Below are 23489 nucleotides of genomic sequence, written 5' to 3'. Positions count from 1 at the left end.
TATGAAGCTAACAATTAACAATCAAAGGACAACATTGCAATGATTTTAACATTTAAAAAATAATATTGTTTCAATAAATAGTTTAGAACACCCAATACTACTTGTGAAATACTTTTTCGGTCCTAAGTATAAGACTCATTTTGTAATGTAGATTACATTTTAAAATGAGTCTTATATATTTACACTACAAAATGAGTTTTATATTTAAGGCTGGAGAGTAGTTTGAGTATAAAAATCCCTTCATACCTTTTTTTAGAATAAAATTTGGATGAGTTGAATTTTAAAATTGCTAAGACAAGGCTTACAACTCTTAACTATTTTCATAGATATGTATATATATTTAAACCTTCTCCTTTGAAGATATGATCTTACCAAGGGGATAAACCTTTCTAATTTTATGTATTATCACTTTCGTTGCATTTTATGAAATTAATACTCCCTTCATTCCTTGTTGTAAGAAACAATTGTTAAAATCACACGAGTGAAAATGCTAGTTAAATTTAGTTAAAAATAATATATATGTAAAGTATATATACATATTTTTACAATTATATACTTGTTTTGTAAAAAAGGTATGTGAGATAATGAGAAAAATTTTATAATAGAAAGATAACAGCTGACATATATTTAATGAGAGTAAAAATAAAAAGACAAATTTAAAATTTTAAGTAAAGAGAATTTATTTTTTATATTTAAGAATACCATAAGATCATTTCTTAAAAATAAAAAACCGAAGAGTCCTGTTTATTGTTAACAGTTGTACTCTGGAAAGCACGTCCTTCAATACCCTGTGAAAGCAGTAGGAGAACAAACATAGCATTGCCAACAGCCTCAATACAACAGAAACTTTGAGAGAATTAGAGAAAAGAAAAAGATCAAACAAAATGAACCCATATTAAAGCAGCACCATAGTTCATAACTAAATAGAGGGATAAGTGAAAGTAAAAAGGAGATTAAGGGGGTGTTTGTCTTTCTTTCCAAACTATGGTTTGGGTGGTTTGGGTCCCCAAACCATGAAATCAGCCAAACACCCCAAAAAAATTTAAAACCATGGTTTGAAAAAAAGCCATCCGGAGAAGCTTCTGTCTTCAAATTATTGATAGCTGGAGCTGGGCTCAGGAAATGTTACAAGGCATCAATATTCCTTCACTCTCGGTTACAAGGCGTCAATATTCCTTCACTCTCGGTTACAAGGCATCATCTTTAAGAAATAATAATATTTTTTTGGCAAAATAAATCATTTTCCTAAAAACATATTTAATTATATTATTAATATATATACACATTAATTTTTTATTATTTATATTATTTATGTCTTATTATTATTTTGCCAAAATATATATTATTAACAAATTTATTAATTCAAATAAATATATATTATGAAAGATATCTTACATGTAATTATCATTTAAACTTATATCATTTTTAGTAATTTCTACATATCAAAAAGCACTTCTGACAATAATTATTCAAACACTTTCATTTTATCAGAATCACTTTTTCAGAAAAGTTATTCTTTCAAAATCTATTCTCTCCAAAATTTATTTTCCAGAAGTTATTTTACAAACCATGATTTTATCTTATCCAAACACTTTCTAATTAGGAGATTTGATGGTTCTGTTACATCAAAACCTAAGAGTGATGACACCAGCCACAGCACAAAGCAGCAAGACGATGAATGAATGATATATCATTCAGAATCATAAAACCCCTCAAACCAGAAACACAACAGAGAGAAGGAGACAAAGATATGACACGTCGTGGGTTTTTGTTGTTTTGTATTATTGGTGCCATCATTTCAATCCAATCCTGTCTTTCTTATTGGTAGGGCTTATGAAGCAGATTGACGGTAAGTGGTGTTTTGTGTGGGATGGTACTCTGTTGTCTGCTTCAAATTCAGTTTTCTTTTTTTCTCTGTGCTGTCAAATCCTTAGTATGCTTACTCAGATAACTTTGGTATCTCTGTTGGATTCCACATTCCGTGGTCCTCTCTTCCTGCTCCTTTCTTTTTACTAATAATTATTAACCTAATTAACCTCTATAAAGCTGAACCAATCTCTTCTTTTTTTCTATTTTTCCCTCTTGTTTATAGAAGAGGACAACTTCGACTGTAATTGTAAATGCATAGAAGTAAAGAGGAAATAATTGACGTTAGTCCCAGGTTTTTCCTCGCTGGCATTTAGTTTTTTTATGTACATAATCTTTTATTTTAATAGTAAGACAACTTTTTTATGTGTCCCAGATCATTCTAGGCTTAAGAGTAATCGTCATCAAACAAAGTATTTAAGGTTCTTATATTCTTCATAAGTACGCTTGTCGGATAGCAAATTGGTAATGGTAAGACAATTTATTAAAAAAAAAAACATTTCTTGTTTTATTTATATATATATATATATATATATATATAAGCAACATTCTCTCCAAAATGTTATCTCAAATAAGATTGATACTATATATAAGCCGCATTTTGTATTTATTTGATAATTATTGCCCCCAAGCTAATTACATGTCTCATTTTTTCCCCACTCATTCTTATCTGTTTCCCCACTCATTCTCTCACCATTTTCATAAATAAGGGTATATTATAAAAAAATTATATTTCTTACACATCTATTGTTTTTAGCTAATTTTAATGAATGTAGTAGTCTACATGGTTTGTTTAAATTTTTGTTATGTACAGTACAAGAGGGAGTAAAATAATGCAGACACACTTGGCCCCCAAAACAAACAAGTAACCAACACAATCAAACAATCCCAACGAAGCCCAAGTGCAAATAAAAACACAGGCCCAACCTAACGACCCACCAAAAGCTCCAATTTAGTTTCGACTCATCATGAAGCATGAAAAGTCAGAACGCACCAGGATTTAGCAAAACAACAACAACAATAATAATAATTTCTCACAATATGATAAATCAATATTCGAATCATTCCTAAAAAAATACTCGCATTTAATATCCAATAGTGTCTGAAAATAATTGCTTCCAATTAAGAAACTACAAGCGGTTAGAGGAAAAAGAAAAAAGAAAGGAAAGAATTAAAAGGTCCTATTAACTTTCCGGTAAAAGGAAAATGATGAGAAGACCGCACAATTTACTAGACACTTGTCATCTCATTTATAGCTATATTCTAATAATAAGTCAATACTTATTTATCCCATCAATGGGCATATATTCTCTCTTCCTTAAAATACTTCCTTTTACCTTTCTCTTATATTCATATCATCAATGTTCATGGCTCATGATCCAATTTCCAAACGCTCACAGTTTAGCATTTTGATCACAGGCAACAAGATCGATTTGAAATTTCACTACATGCTCAGAGATAGGTACAATCTTGTCTGTGAAAAAATGAACATGGGTGAAATCTTTCCCAGCTCTGTTCCGCTTGCAATTTCTTTAGAAACAATTTGTGTATCTACTGGTTAACATCAAAATGTGCGCTCTGGTAAAGGCTTCTCTGCCGGAAGTTGAAGCAACTCCCTAATACCCTCACAAACCTGCATGCAACCAATGAAATGGTGCTCTCATTGTTTTGAAATGAGAAGTGATAATACTATTTATATTATTTACTTGTGAGTCCTGCAAATGATATCCCAGGAAACATCCAATTCTGGGTCAGTCGTGGAACCCCATGTCAAACATTACCCTTTTTGTGATTTTAAAAGTAGAATCCAATCATCCTTATGTGAGAAGATTAGTTGGACAAAGTATGTGAAACAATCAACTACACCTACCAGCTTGATCTGGGCTTTGATTGAAGCAATTAATTTTGTATACTCCTCTAATTGCCTGCAGAATGCAAGTAAATCCACATTTCAACTTCCAATGTTATGTCCAACCTTACAAAATCAAAAAGAAAGGGAAGCCAAAGGGAGTGAAAGGCCCGGGCGGGGGAAGGGGAATGAAGGGCGCCCCCCGGGGGGGGGTTGATAGAGAAAAGCAAAACGCCAAAGAAAAAGGTCGGAACAAAAGAAAAGGATAATAGCTCCAGTTATGACACACAAAAGAAAAGAAAAAAGAAACACAAGACAGTAAAAGGCATTATCACAATTTTGAAACAATAATAAATATTTGAAATGTGAGACCTAAGCAAGCATATTTAGTTGCTTCATGTAATGGACAGCCGCAAAATTCTCTAACTCGTTGAATTTCCTGGCAAGTGATAGTTATCAAACTAAGATCAACTAGCCCTAAATACTTGAAACTATTCAGAATCTATTATACCAGGTTGCATTAGGTTTCTATGTCTGTCCAACTTAACTACATTAACTGTCTCCTCCCAAAATTTGATTATGTTTTAACTAAACCAGGCAATTTAAACCTGTCTCCTCCTACTACTTGAGGCGTATGGTATATATCAGTACAACATTCTTATAGATGTAGTCAGTTTCATTTTTCCATTCATACTTTTCCACATAAATAAATCAATTGTTGCATAGTATCTACGAATTCAACCTGGTAAAAACATAGAAAACTTATATAGGACAGGACAAGTATGCTTTCAATTGAGCAAACTTCAATTGTTACCTTTTTATTCTTTCTTCCCTTTGGGTTATATAATTGAGAGCTTCAGACCAGGTAAACTCCACATGGAATCCCAGACCTATATCCACGAATATGTGCTGTGTATCAGGCCTGCAAAATTTATTTTAAAAGTTTAAACACAAAAAGGCAAGACTTTAGAGAAGAAAATGGTATTCCAAAATAAAGTTGCATTATTGGAAATTGAGCCATGTGGTTCATGTGGTTAGAAACTTTAAATCTTAATGTAAAATCATTGAATATATAAAATGTAGATAGCATATTACCTTATTTATCATGGGAATGACGGTTATCTAGATATTGAAAAATGATGAAAAACAGCGCTATTTAGCTCACTTCTTTTTATCATTATTATTTAACATATAAAACTAGAACTTATGCGTGTGGAGTGTTGGGAATGCTCGCCCCAGAGAAGATCAGCCAATCACACCCAATCCCACAAATCAAGAATTAAATGTAACAGGGCATTCAATGAAAATATAAAGCCATTGACAGAAATATAAAAGGAACAAATAAATAGCAACAATCATGATAGTGAAGCAAGAAAGTGTTAAAAATACCAATCCCTTACACTTCTGCTTGTAGGTACACCTCAGAACCAATATTGACCAACGTTTTAAGGCTGGTCACACTATTTTTGTCTAGATTCTCAATGTTCCTTCGCAAATCAGAGCTGAGTATACAAGTCAAGTGAAACATGATTAATGGTTTTAATAACTGCATTGCTTCATTATGAGTAACATACTGAATTTCACATCTATCATGCACATAACACCATCAAATTTATTCTGCCTGATAAAGCACAGCACAAATACAAAAGTAAAAGGATACAAGATTTTTTGTTGTTCAAAGACCTTGTCCCTGCCAAAAAAAAAAGAAAGATGCAATGCGATAGATAAGTAAATGCGCAGGGATAGACATAAAATTATACAACTGCTTTTTTAATTCTTTGTGCAGGACGTTAGGAAATATAGACCATGTTCCTACATTACAACAGTCAGGAAACCATATAAGATTCAGCCCCAAAAAAGAAAAAAGGATCATATAAGATAACGGCCTCTATAAACCAAAACGCTCATAAGCCATAAAAAGTGGTAGTCTCATCACTAGTCCAGTAGCACACAATATCATCTCCCTTTTAACAAACCTTGATAACTGCAATTAGAAGTTATAAGCAACTTCCTATGTTACAGAATGGATCATGCAATTTTTTTGATTGAAAGTTTGCATACAGAAAGCCACTAGCATGCTTGTGGTAATACTCCTTGTAGGCACCATACTTTCCCCATCAGAAGGACTTAAAGGTAATAGCAGTTCAAATAATGTAATGCAATGTTTATGAACATCAATTGAATCAACTAAAAAGTAAAACTATATTGAAATGATACATACATGTGCAGATAAATTTGACATGATCAATATAATTACCCAACAAAACCAAAGTGAGATGATTGGGGGAGGGGGGAGGGGGAACACTACTATAGGCATAACATTTGCGGAAAAAATTACTGAACCTATAGATCACAAAGATTTAATCCCACAAACCAAAACATTATTGAGCAATAATATGGTTTATAAACTAGTAAGATCTAACAGATCTTTTGTACTAGATTGATGGGTCGCATTTTCAATATTATGTTCAAGGGAACCATAGTAGGAGAAAAGATAATGGTAACTCAACAAATGCTTTCCAACATAAATCAAAGATGAAATTGCAAAGCAATCCAATACCGTGCAGCAATAGCATGAACAAGATCCGGTTTCAAACGTTGATCAACAAATTCTTCAAACTTGTGTATTTTTTCCTGGCGTAATCTGTCCATTGGACTCCTATTCAAGGAATTATCAACATGGAATCATTACAAGAGTGAGAGAGAGAGATAAGAAAGTATAGGTTATCTTGTGAATATCTCTTCATATAGCTATTGCAAATTTGCAAAATCCATCATCACACTCCCTGAAAAGAAAATTAAATTCTCAATCTACAAAAAACAAATGCCAAACTTGCTGCAGCATTTGGAAACCAAGTGATCATATCAAATGTGACAAGAAAAATCAATCAGACGTTAGAGGCAGCATTGACTATAATTGCGTGGTATACATAGACATAATCTTACTTATGCTTCATTAGGAAATTTGGTCATCCATGAAAGGAGCACAGACTCGTTACTCAATGCCAACTTAAAAAACTACACACACAAAAACACACACACACAGAGTGCACAAAGTCCAAAGCAAACAAGACTCATCAGTCCTCATCTAATAGAATGATCTATGAAGTCAACTAGGAGCCCAAAATCATTGAAAGACAGGAGGATCAAACAGTTCAACCAGCTAATATAATAGGCCCCAAATGAGACTCATCTCATCACCCATCAGAGAGACAAAGCAAACCTATTAATTGCATAGCTTGCAAGTCAACTTCAGGACAACAAGACCACATATCTGTTCCCAACGGCCTAAACAGGATTAAGAGCTCATTGCAAATGTCAGATTTTTACCATCATTAAACAATGGTTAAGAAGAAAACTTATCGACTCAGCAACATGAATGCTTCACCTCCTTTTCTACTCTCAACTTTCCCTCCATTCTCCCCCTCCCAATTTCTCTACTAGTTTGATCTGCCTTCCTCAATTCTCAGTTCAAAGTCCCCACTCTCTTCCACCTTGCTCTCAAAAGCCTCCTAGGAATACAATCCCTTGCATTCAGCAAAGAGAAAAGGGAGAAGAAAAGGCAAAGACCAACTGACCTGCTAGACAATGGTAGTTCTACTATGTTGGGTAAGTGACATTCAGGAGAGCAAAGCTTGTTGCTGCTGGTATGAGGAGGATGATGGAGAAGTTAGATGAAAAATGGGCTATACTAAGGATGGAAACAAGCCGGGCTTTTGCCAAATAGGCCTAAGCCTGAAAGGTAGGCTCCATGCCTAAACCTAGCCTATAGCCACTATAAGACTTTTTTCTAAGCTCAAGTTTGCGCCTATTACAGACCTATTTAAAGGCCAACTTAAAAAGGAGGCCTTTAAAAGGCTTATAGTCTCAACCTTGAAGGCCTCTAATAGGTTTTGAGCCTATAAAAAGCCTACTTGTTAACCTAAATCTTGCAAACAATAAAATAACAAAATTCCATATTTTACATTACATTATTCCATAAAACAACACAATCAACAAGTTCATGATAATACATACAAGACAACTGCACAACAGAATATATAATTCAAATCCATCTAAGCTAGACCAACCCAAAAATTAAAGAACTGAAAATAAATCTACGACAATCCACCATCATAGCACCAATCAAGTTTTTGGTGTAATCTCTTATCTGAATCGCTCCTACACAATAAAACAATGAATTCAAAATAAACGCACAACTTGGCTTGCAACTGAAACATCTAATTAGAACGCAAGTTCAAGCAAATCTTGTTCCCCTACAGAAAAATTTAGCATGTGCCATAGTTCTCAATCCCCAGAAATGTAAGTCATAGTTATTCTAACCTATATTTTATATTAAATTACATGAAAGGTCAAAATAATTTGACAAGAAAGATTGAAGCTTATACAAATATCTAAAATGGAGCAAGTCAACTAAAAAATTAGAAATAATGAAAAGAAAGGAACTTATCCATCATTGTATATCCTGCAAGCCTTCAAATAAATTATATTCCTCAAATTCAAAGGGCCCCACATGATCTTATCAACACGATGTTACTATATTTTACATTTTATGTCAAATAAATTGTCTCAAGGTACCAGCAACATGTTAATTATTATGCATAATATACTTTAATTCAAATATGATATGGATGGCTACATCCACTGATACAGAATTATAAAGAGAATGATGCAAAATGATTGAGAAAGATTGCTGTATGACTCTATTATCATCAACTGTATTTATATGTACTAGTTCCAAGCTCCCAATACTTTTTAAGTATATAAAACAACTTAGAACCATAATTTCTCCCCTAAAATCAAAGACCAAAACAAGTAGTAAAATTAAGCAGCTAAAGAAAGAAACCGTAAGGGAATGAACATTAACAAGAAACATCATAATCAGGCTTCAGTCACGGTTCAGCGCTTGAATCACCAAAATTAAGCAGTGGAAGAAAGAAACCGCAAGGAAGCGAACAAGCAGAGCACAATCATAACACTTCAGAAGAAGAGCACACTAAAGTAAACATCTATCACATTCACAAACTAATCACCGATGAACAAGCAGGAAAAAAAACCTAAAAGTGAAGATAAAAGAGAGCAAAGTTACACGATTGAAGACCTAAGGGAGTGAGGTTGTCTGAGCGAGACCGGGACTGAGCAAGATTTCCGGTCTTCTGGGGATGAATCACCAGCCGTCGACTGAGCGAGAGATAACGGCGACTCTGCGACCGTGTGACTGAGGGATGGAGAGGCGGAAAGTTAAGGGAGTGATGAGTGGGGCACCGTGAGTGACTGCGACGGCGAACGAGGAACGCCCAAGCGCTGCCTGGCGCAGACTGAAGCCTATTTCTTGGAACGTAATTACCACTCTCACATAACAGAGAGGATATTAAATAGTTGTCATCCTTCAGCGAGTATATTTCTTTCACATACTCCCCCTCTCTTCACTTTTATTATGATTAATAAGAGCAGAAATAAAAATAAAACATTAAAAAAAAGGTATAAATGATAAATAAAAACAACCAAAATTTCCTTACAAGTGAGAAATAATAAGGACTAGAGTGGTACAAGAATAGTTAGCAAGACCTATTAGGTTTTTTTTTTTAAACTCAACAAGAATTTTTTTGTCATTTTTTCAAGAAAAAATCCCTCTTAACAAATTAATCATTTAATTAGAAAATGGGACCTAAAACAATGTAATGATGTGGGATTCTTAATTGCCAGGAAATGAGATAGATAACAAACTACATTGTCCTTATGAAAAGTGTCAATTCTGTATAATATATCCTCATTTACATGTAATGGAAGCTGATTGTATATGATGAATGCCAACTTGCATGAGTTTTTATGTAATACATATGCTAATTGCATATGGTAGATACCTACTTGTATATAAGTTTATTGTATAATACGGATGCTCACTTGCATGTAGGTTCTTATTACAAGTTATTACATAATACGGATGCTAATATCAAATGAATGAGTATCTGTCATAAGTAATTAGTTATATCCAAGTGAGCATTTGTCATATGCAACTAGCATCTGTCACTAGGGTAATGTAACTTTTTCCCATCACACTTATTAAACCGCACACATTTATATTATGTTAGGTCCCATTTCCCAATTCATACCTCAGATCAGGATTTTTAACTAATTTTTTCAAATATAAACCCCCAAAAAGGGTAATTTCAAAGTTGAAATATATTATTGTTCATTTAATTGTCGTAAAATTTAAGAAAAATTAATCATAAATTAATTATTTAAGTCTTTCTGTCTTAAATTTTATTTTGGTCATCAATATTTCAAAATACTGTCAATATCTTTTTCAATCAAATCGTCACTTATTAGGGGAGTTATCTATTTCTTGTTTATTTTGATCATCTGTATTTCAATATACTGTCCAATTTTAATCATAGTCTCCAATGGCTTGTCATTGTGTATAAGCCTCAGCTAAGCTTTTAGACATTCTGCATTGACATCTCTGCTCCCCACAAACTTCCAATCCACTCAAAAATCCTGTGTTAGCTAATGTGCTAGCCGGTGACCGAGTCATCTAAGAAATGTGAATAGGCATAAAAACATAAATGAGAAAACTTAGATCAATTTGCTCATATTTATTGAGTCTAATTTTCCAATCAAATCTTAGCATATGAACTTTTCTTAGTAATAAATATTCACGTTGATAAAATTTCAAAATTTTATTAGACCTTTATTAGTAATAAAAACCATTGATAACAAGATTTGATTGGAGAATTAGATATGGTAGATACAAACAAAAGAACCTAAATTTTGTGTGTATCTTTATATACGGAGATACACACACTTCTGTTTTTCTCATTATTATTATTATTCCCACTTCAACTTCTCTCCTTCACTATTTGCTTTCTTATGGATTAACAAATCAGTCTGACGAATGACTCAGCTTTGGGCAGGAATAGCATGGGCATGGTTCTTTGAAAATGGCAGAATATGCAGAACAAAGTATTTCACTTTACTCAGTATGTTAAGTACCTCAATCATTTTCTTTGTTTTCCCCCCCTTTTTGGAACACTTGTTAAATGGTTCAATCATCATTATGACCATTCAGCATTAATGACATTAGTAAGTGATTCAACAATTGTCTGTTGTCAAACTTGGGATATCCCTTGTCAACAGTAATGACTAGTCCCTTCACTCTATAGATTTCTCGAATAGACTTTAGTACTAGACTTTAGTGCTGACCATGAAAAACACTTGCCTTTCTTAAACTGGATTTTAGGCTAAATGAGTCCCACCTTGAAAAATCTAATAAATGTTATGGGATGTATAAGTTTAATTAGTTTTTCCTTATAATAGGTTAATCTCATAAAATTGAGTTCTCTTTTTGAGCTTATGCTCATCATATAAGTTGTGTAAATAGAGAAAATTATTATTGAAATAGCTTCAGCCCCATATCATCCATCCCGAAATGGTTGATATGTAATATAACCTGTCAAAATTAGTTGGTTAAATGCATAAAATATGATCATTGATATTCACTGTCTGGACCACAGAGGAAATTCGGACGTCATCATTGCAAAAAAATCAGCCATTTCACCTTGATCCAAGCTGAGGGCAAATTGTCACCGGCAAGTAATCACTAGATTCCTGTACAATGTAACCCATCTGACAAAAGAGAATACTCTGCTGGTCCTATTTTATAGACCAAAGAAAGAAAACATTTTTTTGTCCTATTTATATAGCACTAAGAATTATTGTGTTGACTTTATTTACATATGGTATAATGTATTTTAAATAGAAATAAAATTGAAAGTTATTAAATTTTAAATGATAGTTAATGAAATTTAAATTTTTCTTTATTTTGTGTGAAAATGTTGGAAATGATTTCTAAATAAAAGCAAAAGAGTATCATTTCTTGGATGGCTGTCAATCAAATTTTTTAATAACAATACAATATATAGATTTTATTTTATTTTATTTTACTAGGAAATACATTATTGACTCTTCACCCAAAATCATCATGTGTAATTTCATTGAAGAACCTGACAGCAAACTGTATAGAGCTTGTTCATGCACCAATTTGCTGTTGAGTGAGCAAACCTTAATATCACTACACAAATGCCAATGGCAAAAATGAACACTGTGCATGTAAAGCAGAATCAAAGAATTGACAATAATCTGCATTTAAAGATCTTTAGATGCAAGCGAGCTTGATACAATATTCCAAGAAACCCAATGGATGTACGAAGAGCATTTATAGATAAACTCATTTTCCTTTCAAGTCTTTCAAAACTCAACTATGAAAAAATATATAGTAGACTATTAAGGTACAGAAGATGGAGAAGGAAACTCTCGAACGATCTGCGATGATGGAGTCTGATGAAGGAACAAGAACTAAGATGCTTGAGACATTTCTTTGAATCAAAACCAAGGCCTACCCAGATATCAGTGTACTTAGCATTTCCTAATAAAATAATTGTGATTCATGAATGATATTGATATGCAAGATCAATCCAATGCATACATTTTGAGAGAAAAGGATTAAGAAGTAATAAATTAATAGGTGTAAAGAAGAGATGCGTGCTCATTCCCCGGGGGGGGGGGGGACAAAAGAGTTGCGTGCTTCATACATAATCAAAACACGTTCTTGTGTAATTCTCTTTAGCAAATGCGTGATTACATGAACGGAGAAGATTCAAATTAGAATTTCTACCATTTTGTCCACACAAATAGCAGATTTTCCTCAAACACTACAAAACATGAAACCATCAATCTCACCCTGCTTTCATGTGTCTCTTCATCTGAAAGAGACTTTCACTTGCTCAAATGAGTAAATCTCAAAAGGTTTTTGAGACTTGAAAGCCGTTCAAATTCATCCGCTCTTGTATAGCCCCCATATTCAATGGGTTGAAGAAGCATCAGTGCAAGGCTACTATGTGATGATAAATTTGCCATGAACAATCTCATGCAGTTCACTCACTTCTTTGCATTACTAATTCACTTAATGAAACAAAATCAAATTGGCTATCTCACTGAATACCCATTGATTCAGAAGATGTGACATTTCTGGTGTACAAAACTGTGTCACCTTCAACATCTGAGATCTCCTTATAAGAAAACTTACAATTGAAGTAGAAAACAGCATTCATCATGGATTCTACAAGAAAAACAAAGGAATACATTATAACCAAGAGTGGTCCTTCCCACGTCCTGGAAGATCCATCACCATAGCTTATTGTCTTTACCCTGTGCTCAAACAGTCCCTCCACAAAGGCCATTCCTATAGCAGATACAAGAAATATCACAAGACCTACCTGAATTTGACCCTTGATTAAAACACTAGATCTCAACATCGCTTGTGCTCCTGAAACATCCTCCAGCACAGATATTACAAGAGCAACTTTGCAAATGATAATTGCATGGGCAAATATGACTGAGAAAACTAGCCCAACCACCATTGCAGCAGACACAACCATCTCTGATGAAAACCCAAGAACAGAAAATGCACTGCACAAAGCTACTAGAATAACAGCAAACAAGATGACGCAACCTGCTATTGCTGAGCAAGTCCACATGTATGTCGAAACTATTCTCCTCCAAAACTTAGCAATGACCGCCCAAAACTTGGATACATCAAACAGTTTCCTCAAGTACGTACATTCTACTGTGTAAAATACTGCAGCTTTTGATGATAACAGCAGTGTGATATACAATGGGAAGCACATGAACGAAGAAACCATCGTCTCTGCAAAACGATGGCAAGAGTCTTTGATGAAAGGTGTCAGCGAGAAACCACTTGTTTGAGCAACCAACACAAGTCTCATAGTCAGTCTCGTCACAACGGACTCATTTACTAGAATCTTAGGCAACAGTACAGCAGAAACAGGACAAATGAGGAAAGTCATTATCCCCATGAAACCCCAAGAGTTAAACCTAAGAATCCTCACGGTCTCTCTCATGATATCCAACGCATTCATTGGTTGAGTCTGATAATCATGACCGACCTCAGAAGACAATTCCATCTCTAAACCTTGCAAAGGGGTTTCCTCGGATCCCTCTTTCTTCGAACTATCAGACCTGACTCTAGGAGAACAAACTCCACTAGAAATCTCCATTCGCAGCCAAAAATGGATAATTGAGTAGATATTCAAGATTTAAATAGCGCTCAATTTGAAACCCAGATCTAAAAGAACCAGACTAAGCTCCAGAACAGCAAATCAATAACTGGGTATGTCGGCAATGGACGCAACGAACAAAGAATTGATTAAAGTATCGTGAAATTCATACCATATAGTGTCCACAAAACAGGAATGGAGATCATAAGCGGTGGCAATGCGAGGCGAGCAGATTCCAGCATTAGAGAACGTCACGTGCAAAAATAAGAGCAGAAGTGGAGGTAGACGCTAGGTGGGGTGGGCTAACATGGCGGAAAAACGAAGAGACTGAGAAAGTAGAAGGAGGTTCAACGAAGAAAGGGATTCGTCGGTCTTAGTTCAGAACAACGTTCAAATTCAGATAAATACGCATTACTGTAATAATGTTCCTTCTTGAGCGTAAGAATGAAATCTGAATCTCTGAGTGTTTTCTCCGTTGTTTTTCAATTCAATTTTTGTACTATAATATTCTATGGCGAGTTTTACTGTGCTTTAATTTAAGTGATTAATTTTGTTCGGTCAAAAGAAAATTTTAAGTGATTAATTTTATTTAAAAAGGTGATTAAAATTAAATATTATTTTGTTTATTTCCGTTGTGAACTCGTACGTCATAAATGGCAGTAGAAGCAAAGCATATGAAAACAGGACATAGGTTAATACTTGGAACTCATAGTATTTCTAAACAATTTTCTGAACAAAAAAAAATATGTAAAAACACTTACATAATTAATAGGTTGTTTTTGGGCTAAAGATTTAATTACTACTAATCAATTAAACCCCAGGAGCCTGTGAAAATTTTCTCCATCATCCTACACGCGGAAATTGACGTCCACATCCACGTCAAAGACACGTTGCATTTCGGCACCGACACTGCGTAGATAAATATCCGACACAAAAATTTTACAAAGATAGATCCCTTGCCAAATCTTGCATGGTAGATGTAAAACCAAGATGGGAGTTTTTTTTTATTATTATTAAAGGATTGTTTGAGCTAACATTTGCAAAAATAATTTTTATCACAATTAAATTTTGTGAATTGAAATAAAGGTAAAAGCCAAATTAGCATAATATAATTTAGATGTAAAGATAAAAAGTATCAAACTGAGGAGAAATATGTTTAGATGTAAAATTGATTGAAAAAGACTTGAGTCTTGTATAATATATATTTTACATAAAATTTGATAAGGTTAACATAATTTTTTGTTTCTGAAATTTGGGCTTTTTTTAGTTTTGGTTCCTAAAATTTTAAATCCTTGGTTTTGTCATTGAATTTTAATCCACGTTAAAATATAAGTCCATAAAAGTGTAACAATATTAAAATCTACTAAAATGTCATAAATAATGTTAAAGTCATAACGTTGACTCACCAAATTAATGTCAGTTAACTGCATCTTATATGGATAACAAGAAAAAAAGAACAAGTTCTCAAAATGTAATGCAAAGAATGATTATATAGAGAGGGATGAGTTCTCCAAACATAGCGCAATGAACCATTTCTCAGACGAACAATAAGGGGGGAAAAAATAGGAGCTAACTAGGTGCCATTTGTTATCTACAAAAGATTCAACTAGGTACTATCTAGTGGGTTTATGCCGCTACTTTAATACTCTTTATGATATTTCAGTATATTTCAACACTATGATACCTCCAAAGACTAACATTTTAAGATAAACTAAATTCTAAAGACTGAAACCACCACGAGTTTGAAATTTGAGGAAATGAAACCAAAATAAGTCCAAATTTTAAGAATAAAAAATTTTATCAAACAAATTTGATAACTTTGAAATAAACATTAAAATTAATTAAAATCATCACTACAAAAAAAAAAGTAAATTACCAGCAGTTCATTTCTAGCGGTTATAACACAAACCGCTAGAAATCCGAAGCGTTTTGACCAGAAAGTAAATGGGACCCACAATTTTTTAGCGGTTTTATACCAATCGCTAGAAATTCGCGGCTACAACTGTTCTTGCCATTTGGCATGAAGTTGGCGCTATATTTCCAGCATTTAATTTCTAGCGGTTTTATTGCTAGAACCGCTAGAGAATGCAAATTGTCATTTAATTTTCTAGCGGTTACATAAGCGTTAGAAAGTTAAACGGATTTTCTAGCGGTTTTTGCTCCAATCGCTAGAAATTTTTTATTTTCCCGAGCTAGCCTAACACGTGGCTTCATGCAGGTGGAGACGGAGGTTAAGCGTTACAAAGATGAAGACAAGAGAATGAGGAGAACTATTGTATTTCTTCACTTACACTATAACACAAATAACATGCCCTATTTATAAGCATAGTCTTACAAACAAATTACAATTGTTCTTAAATAACAAATAGTAGATAATCAAGCCCATGAATGTGAATGGAGGTAAGTTATAAGATTAAATAGATAGTAGAGATAGCGGAAGTTACTTGGTAAAGAGAAAGAGGAAGAGGAAGGGGTAAATGGATATCCACATAATATTCATAACATTTAATAAATTCTAAACATTGTACAATTACCTTTGAAACCATAAAAAAAAGTTTTAAAACATAGAATTAAATAAAATACTACAAAATGTAATTAAAATCATATCATTCCTAATATCATTAAAAATTAAAAATATATAACATGCAAACTAAAAAAAATTGAAGACAATAAGATGTAGAATCATTACAATTAATTAATTCAACAATCTAAATCACATAATGAATTTAATAAATTCTAAACATTTTATAATTATATTTCAAACCATAATTAATAATTAAAAAAACCACCAAATTCAATTTTCTCGAATTAAATAAAATATAAAAAAGTGTAATTAAAATAATATCACTCCTAATGTCAATTAAATTAATTACTAAATAAATATATTTTATTATTAAATAATTATAGCTAACATGCAAACTATAAAAATTAAAAACAATACTAGCTATAATCATAAAGTCAAATAATATCAATATCAATTAAATCAGAAACCCAAATAAATATTCAATTAATAAAACACTAACTAAATATTTAAATACTATAACTATCAAACAAATTAACTAATAAATGAACATATATTTGTACCGGGGTGGTTGGAACTAGATCTAGAGCTACAGTGGAATTCTGAAAAAATTTTGGTAGAACCTTTATATGCACACACACCAAAAGTGAAATAGAGGGGGGAGGAACGTTTATATAGATGCTGAAATTTTGAAGCGATTCTTAAAAAACCGCTACAAATGTTGATATTGGTAGCAGTTTCTAACAAACCGCTGCAAAATTGTAACACGTGTTGTGTCTGCATTGAATAATACAACACTTTCTCACGGTTGCTAAAGGAACTGCTACAAATTGTATCACATTTGTAGCGGTTTACTTGTAACCACAACAAACATAAAACGGTCCACCTTTTGCTTTTTGACCAACCGCTACAACATGAACCGCTTCAAAATTATTGTTGTGGTTATTGAAAACAAACCACAACTAAGTAACTGCTACAATTATGGGGCCAATCACCCGCCTTCTAACCCAAAATTGGCTTCAATTTTGTAGCAGTTTTTTGTTGGAAAACCGTTACATTTTGTGACACAAAATGATAGTTGGGCAAATCCATACAGATTTGTAGCAGTTTTGTTTTAAACCGCAATTATATCTGTAGTTTGTAGTAGTTTTGTTAAACCGTTACAAAGAAACCATTGCAATCTTTAGTTTTTTTTCTGTAGTGTGACCCTTGGCCAATAAACTAGCATTGTGAGGAATGCCATGTGAAGTTACTGGTCGCAGTAATTTCATGATTGATAAACTTTGTGATGTGTATAAATGTGTTTGGAAGATAAATTCTTGGATGCATGGTATTGTGTTTGGGAAAGGTTTATAAATTATGTTGGGAAGCCAAGTGTTTGTGATAAACTTTAAAAAACTATTTGTTGGATATATAGCATGTTATATTTGCATTGGTAAAGTGTTTTTAAATATTTGGAAATACAAATCTTCTTTTACAGCATGCTACATATAGAATGTGTTTTTATTTGTCGCTTGCTATGAGCTTATATAAAGCATTTGGATATGTAAACACACACATCGTGGAAAAATGAATGGCGTTTGGAAAGTGAATGTTTGGAATACAAACACACTAGTTTTTGTTATTTATATATGAAAAATATCAGTATTGGGACAAATTGTATTGATTTGAAAATTGCGTTGGTGCTTTCCAATCACCGTGTATTTTGGAAGTATGATTTTATCATTTTATGATGAATTATACTACCTTCAATCCTAATTATAAGAGCCAGTTGACTAATTTGAGGAGATTAATGAAGTAGGTTGAGATAATTATTTGTCCAAAATAAGTGTTATATTTCCTAAAATATCCTTAATAATCAAGTGTATTGACTAGAACTCTTATTATTAGAAGGGTTACTTTGAAAAAAAAATGTATAAATATGAGAGACAAAGTGGATTGGAATCTTATATTTATGATCAAAATAAAAGTCAAACAAGGTCTTATACTAAGGACCGGAAGTAGTACTTAATAAACACATTGTGTTAGCTATAAACAATATTCTTGAAGATTTTTCAAAAATGGTGTTTTATCACTGCAAAAAAAGTAAAAATTATAAAAAAAATAGTAAATACTACCTTAAGGTCTTAATATAAGAGTTAGTTTGATTTTTAATTTGGTCTTAAATATAAGATTCCAATCCACTTTGTCTATTGTATTTAACCATTTTTCTCAAAATAGTTTTTGTAATAGTTGCACATATTAAATATTCTATCAAATGATAATTCTAGCTAATACACATGATTGGTAAGGGTATTTTAGGAAAAACAATGCCTATTTATTATACTACCTCCGGTCCTAATTATAAGAGCCAGTTGATTAATTTGAGGAGATTAAGGAAGTAAGTTGAGTTAGTTATTTGTCCTAAATAGGTGTTGTTTTTCCTAAAATATCCTTGCTAATCAAGTATATTGACTAAAACTATTATTATTAGAAGGACTACTTTGGAAAAAAATATATAAATATGAGAGATAAAGTGGATTGAGGTCTTATATTTAGGATCAAAATAAAAACCAAACAGGGTCTTATATTAAGGATCGGAGGTAATAAATAACTAACTTAACAAACTTCTTTAATCTACTCAAATTAATAAATTAGTTTCTTGTATTAAGGATTGATAGTAGTAGTTGCAGTAAACCATTACAATTTATGACTGTAGTGGCAATTATAAAACAAATAGTTACTAAATGGTCATGTTTTATCTAACGACATTGGTAGCGGTTTGGCAAGCAAAATCGCTTCTAACTTTTTTTTAAAAAAAATATAACATTACATAGAATTAAGTAGGAAAAAACATACTTATCCTAAACTGATCTATAAAATTCAAAATATCAAAAACTTTTACTTTGCATCGATTTAAAAACCGTTACAATTTTGTTACAATAGGTTGGCGCGCCAAAATCTGCAACGGAAATTAATAGCTGTTTTGCTTGAGGTTTTGTCAAAACCCTATCAATAAATAGTTAATTTATTAATTAAAAATAAATAATAGAAATGACAATTAAAAAACTAATGGTGACAGTAGCTGCTAATATTGTGATGAGGCCGCACTGCTTCTAATCAATCATATCGTGTTATTAAATGAGAGAAAATAAGAAAACTAGAAAGTAGTAGAAGAAAAAATAAGAGACAAAGAAGATAATGACTTTCTGCTTATTCACTCATGCAATATTCATAACGTATCATTAATAAATACCAAAAAAATGTTAAAAATCTCACACGTCTGGCCAATGTTATTTTCTCCAAAATAACATTGTTCCGTAGATATGCTGCCAGGTAGAGAAAAGAATTGGGAAATTTTTTGTTGTGTAATTTAAAGGGGAAAAAAAAGGCTGCGATATTGATCGAACAAAACAGAATTTATTTTCATATTGAACGCAATAAAATTTGCTCTCTAAGTTAGTTCTCTACTTGTGCTCTGCTTTTACCAAGTGAATCTTATTAGAGGACTGATAATGCAAGGATACTTTTGTGTTGCGTAATTATTGTTACTATAATAATGTTTTGTTGGATAGGAATTGTTGCATATTTGTTTCTTGAGTCATATTATTAAGTGTTGAGGAAACTGGAAACAATCAACAATCTGGTTCGAGTTGTGCCGGTAGACACTGTCTTTAAGAGTTATTTCGCCACCGTAACTAAATATGAATGCGGCACTTCCCAGGATTAAACGAACCCTTCCCATAAGGGCAGGGTGATAGAGAAGCAGAAACCAACAATTACCCAGCAAGTAGAGAAGAGGAGAAGGGAGCAAAACGGTAGAGGAGGGGAGAAAGCTCGATAGCTCAAGCAGTGCACCGAACACTCTGCCTCGACCTCCTTTATATAGGCCACAGATTTTGAACATTGGGCACCATGATTACAGTAATAAAATTTCAGTTTCAGACGTTACGGCCATAAACGCTGTTTATTCCTTCAGTTATGAACGTTGGTACGTTTAAGAGATAAATTCCAGATGTTACCTGTCATTAATCCATGGAAAATGGTTTAAGGATTAATAGAGGATAAATCACGGTTTGAAAACTCCCAACGTTCAGTAACCTTCAGCTATTACAAAAATAAATGGTCAAAACAAGGATTTTCTGATAAGCTCTCTTAATACCATTTCATAATTTAATTTTGCAAAAGTGATTTACAAAAGGTACCCGATGCTGTTCTAATTCGCGCGCAGGGGGAATCACCAGTTTTCAATTACGTTTCCCTCCTGGTGGGCTGTTATTGTGTGCGTGAAATCCTCTTTCTCCTCTAGCCCATCCACTAGCCCAATAATGTGTGATAGTATTTATACACTTGAGCTTCCTCTCTCTTGAGCAATGTGGGACTTTACTTTTGACACACCCACTCATATACACAACATTAAGTGTTTAGAGTAATATAAGGCTTGGACCCAAAAAAAGTAATGTAAGATTGTATTTGGATTAGTGGTGGAAAAAGTTTAAGATAGAATAAAAATTAGCTTGTGTAATATGATTTATGTTTAAATTGAGTTTTGTAAAAAGTTAGTTTAATAAACTGAAACTTATTTAAAAGATTAATTAAAAAAATAAATTTAAATCTAAAATAACTGAAAAGGATATGACTTTTATTAAACAATACATATATATTAAAATATATAATTTTAAGAGAAATATCAAAATTATAAATTATAAAAATAAAGATAGCTGATGTATTAATGAAAAAAATTGAAAAAATATATTTAATAAATAAAAATGCATATAAATTATAAATCGTACAAGTGTAAAAATTTTTAATTAAATAATATTACCATTAATTGTACAATCGTCCAAACAGCGAAGTGGATACACGGATATAAATTTTCCCAAAATATCTGAGTAAACTTCTAAGTCACACTCACATGCAACTCCTTAAGGGAGAATTACAATGAGATCCCAAGCAAGGAAAACAATTGAAAAACAAGTCTTAGGAGTTGTCATTCTCACTATAGAACTTGTTATTATAGGCTATTGAGGTTGTTATTGGAAGCTTTTGGTAATTATTTCTCTTATGTGGGACTTGATTGTAATTCTCTCTGTTAATAAACCCCACGTTAGTTTTACTCCAATCAAGTAGACTTGTGGCTTAATTAGAAATAGCAGAATTGTCTATAAAGTCTGATACTTTCCTAAACGGCCCTTGGTGGGTTAAGGCCTAAAAGGGCCAATCCGTTAAAAGCTGCATACCATAAAATCATCATATTATTGAAACACAACTCTCAAACATGCAGGTTTAGAACTGAATATTAGCAACATCAATATGACCTTCATTTTCATCTTCGTTATTATCGTTACGACCAACAATATTTGACTGTTTTTTACTATAAGTAGCTTCTTTTTCAATTAAAAAAAATACTAATATCTTCTTTTATTACTACAAAACAAGACATGTTTTTAGCGACGGAATTAGCGACGGAATTTGTTCCGTCGCTAATTACCGACGGAAATTTTTTGTCGCTAATTCTTAACAGAAATTTCCGTCGCAAATTAGCAATGGAAAAATTTCGTCGCTAACCTGATTTTTTTAAAAATAAAATAAAATGCCACGTGGCACCTCTACCAATTACCACGTCATCACTGGAGACCACTTCCACGTGTCTCTTGCCACCCCACCTCTGCCTGCCACGTGTGCTGCCACCTCACCTCTGCCTGCAATGTGTGGCGCGTGCAGCTTTACCAGTTGAAATTTAAAATTCACTTCAATATTAATTTGCATTCATATAAATTTATTAAATCGTTTTGAATTTCTATCATATATTATATATTTCAATATATTTTACATATGATAAAATTATTTCTTTCTTATATCAGTTTGTATAAAAAATTTATTAATATTCTTATTGTATTTTTTAATTATTATTAATAATCAAGAGGAATTTATTCTAACAAAATATAAATAAGTTTTCTAAGAAATTATTTTTCTATTTTCAGTATATACATAATGATGACATAAATGATGACGATATCTTTATTAACACCAACTCCATAAGTATATCAATTTATTTTATAATTAAAAATGTTTTTAAATCATTATATTCTTAATTGTTATAATATAATTTTTGTAAGATTATAATTTAAAATAACGAAATTTAGAATTAGTGACAGATTAGCGATGGAATTGCGACGGAATAGAATTAGTGACGGAATTAGTGACAAAAACTTCTATGACAAACAATTTAATGACGGAATTAGCGACGGAAATTTTCAACGAAAAAAATTCCGTCGCTAAATATTTACTGATGGATTTTCTGACAGATTAGCGACGAAATTTAGCGACGGACAGAAATTCTGTCGCTAATCCATCGCTAATATTAGCAACGCTAATCCGTCGAAAAAATTAGCGATGGAATTTTGTCACAAGTCTGTCGAAAATTAGTAACGAAATTTGTTTCCGTCGCAAATTCTACCGGTAATTAGCAACGGAATTTGTTTCCATCGCTAATCAGCTGTTTTTTTTAAGTATATTTTCATCACCATTATCTAAAATAAAACCATACAACTAGTTGTATGTCTATTTTTTTAAAAAAATCAAGTGGCTTGGACAACGTTACTCACACAACAAATAGTAATTAATGAATAATAGTAGTAAGTTATTTCAATAATTTATTAGGTTTTCGTAATAAAAAAATTAGGTGGCTTTAAACAAGCTTACCTTTTTTATTTTTAAACTCTAAAAGACCAGCCCTTTAAAACTCAATTTTCTTTTGAATCCCCTAAAATACAAGTTTGGCCCCCACTTAAATAGGTTTAAAAAGACTTGACTTGATGGGTTCAGAACGTTTTGACAGTTCTACTTGTAAGGGTTTGTTTGGATCAACATTGCAAAAGTGTTTATAAGCACTTTCACATAAGTCGAGACAAAACTCCTCTCACATACTCATCTCATATTTTATAAATCACGTTTGAAAAGTTACTTATAAGCCGTTCCTACCACTAGGGGTGTTCATGGAGCCTGGTTACCCGTTATACCCACGCAAGCCCTCAAAAAAATGCCCAGCCCGCTCTTAAAAAAATGGCCCGAAAGAAATATTGGGCATGTTTGAGCCTGGCAAATTGTCAGGCAAGGCTGGGCACCGTGCATAGTATGCTGCCCTGTCCATTTGGCCCTACCCGCAAAAATATATATAATTTTATTTATATATATA

At 32.5% G+C, this 23489-nt stretch overlaps 2 protein-coding genes and 1 long non-coding RNA gene across 3 annotated transcripts; 1 reads left to right on the top strand and 2 right to left on the bottom strand.

Annotated features, from left to right (window-relative positions):
* Positions 1–3092: 3092 nt before the first annotated feature.
* On the bottom strand, positions 3093–9031 carry LOC114758779 (protein UXT homolog). The gene is made up of 7 exons (XM_028947875.1): positions 8807–9031; positions 6276–6374; positions 5376–5405; positions 5116–5217; positions 4530–4637; positions 3737–3791; positions 3093–3499 (listed from the first exon to the last, which is right to left on the bottom strand). The coding sequence occupies exons 2-7, from the start codon at positions 6365–6367 to the stop codon at positions 3431–3433; spliced, it is 456 nt and encodes a 151-aa protein (XP_028803708.1). The 5' UTR covers positions 6368–6374; positions 8807–9031; the 3' UTR covers positions 3093–3430.
* LOC114758780 (uncharacterized) lies at positions 8382–19646 on the top strand. The gene is made up of 3 exons (XR_003741847.1): positions 8382–8443; positions 18449–18453; positions 19634–19646. It is a non-coding gene; the product is annotated as an uncharacterized LOC114758780 (long non-coding RNA).
* On the bottom strand, positions 12308–13950 carry LOC114758777 (uncharacterized). Its single transcript, XM_028947874.1, has one exon. The coding sequence runs from the start codon at positions 13789–13791 to the stop codon at positions 12706–12708; it is 1086 nt and encodes a 361-aa protein (XP_028803707.1). The 5' UTR covers positions 13792–13950; the 3' UTR covers positions 12308–12705.
* Positions 19647–23489: the final 3843 nt, after the last annotated feature.

The sequence above is a fragment of the Neltuma alba genome, unplaced genomic scaffold, assembly GCF_004799145.2.
Source record: "Neltuma alba isolate B1F8T4 unplaced genomic scaffold, ASM479914v2 tig00010746_pilon, whole genome shotgun sequence".
In the NCBI taxonomy this organism is placed as follows: Eukaryota; Viridiplantae; Streptophyta; class Magnoliopsida; order Fabales; family Fabaceae; genus Neltuma; species Neltuma alba.
This window is presented reverse-complemented; position numbering and strand designations above follow the sequence as displayed.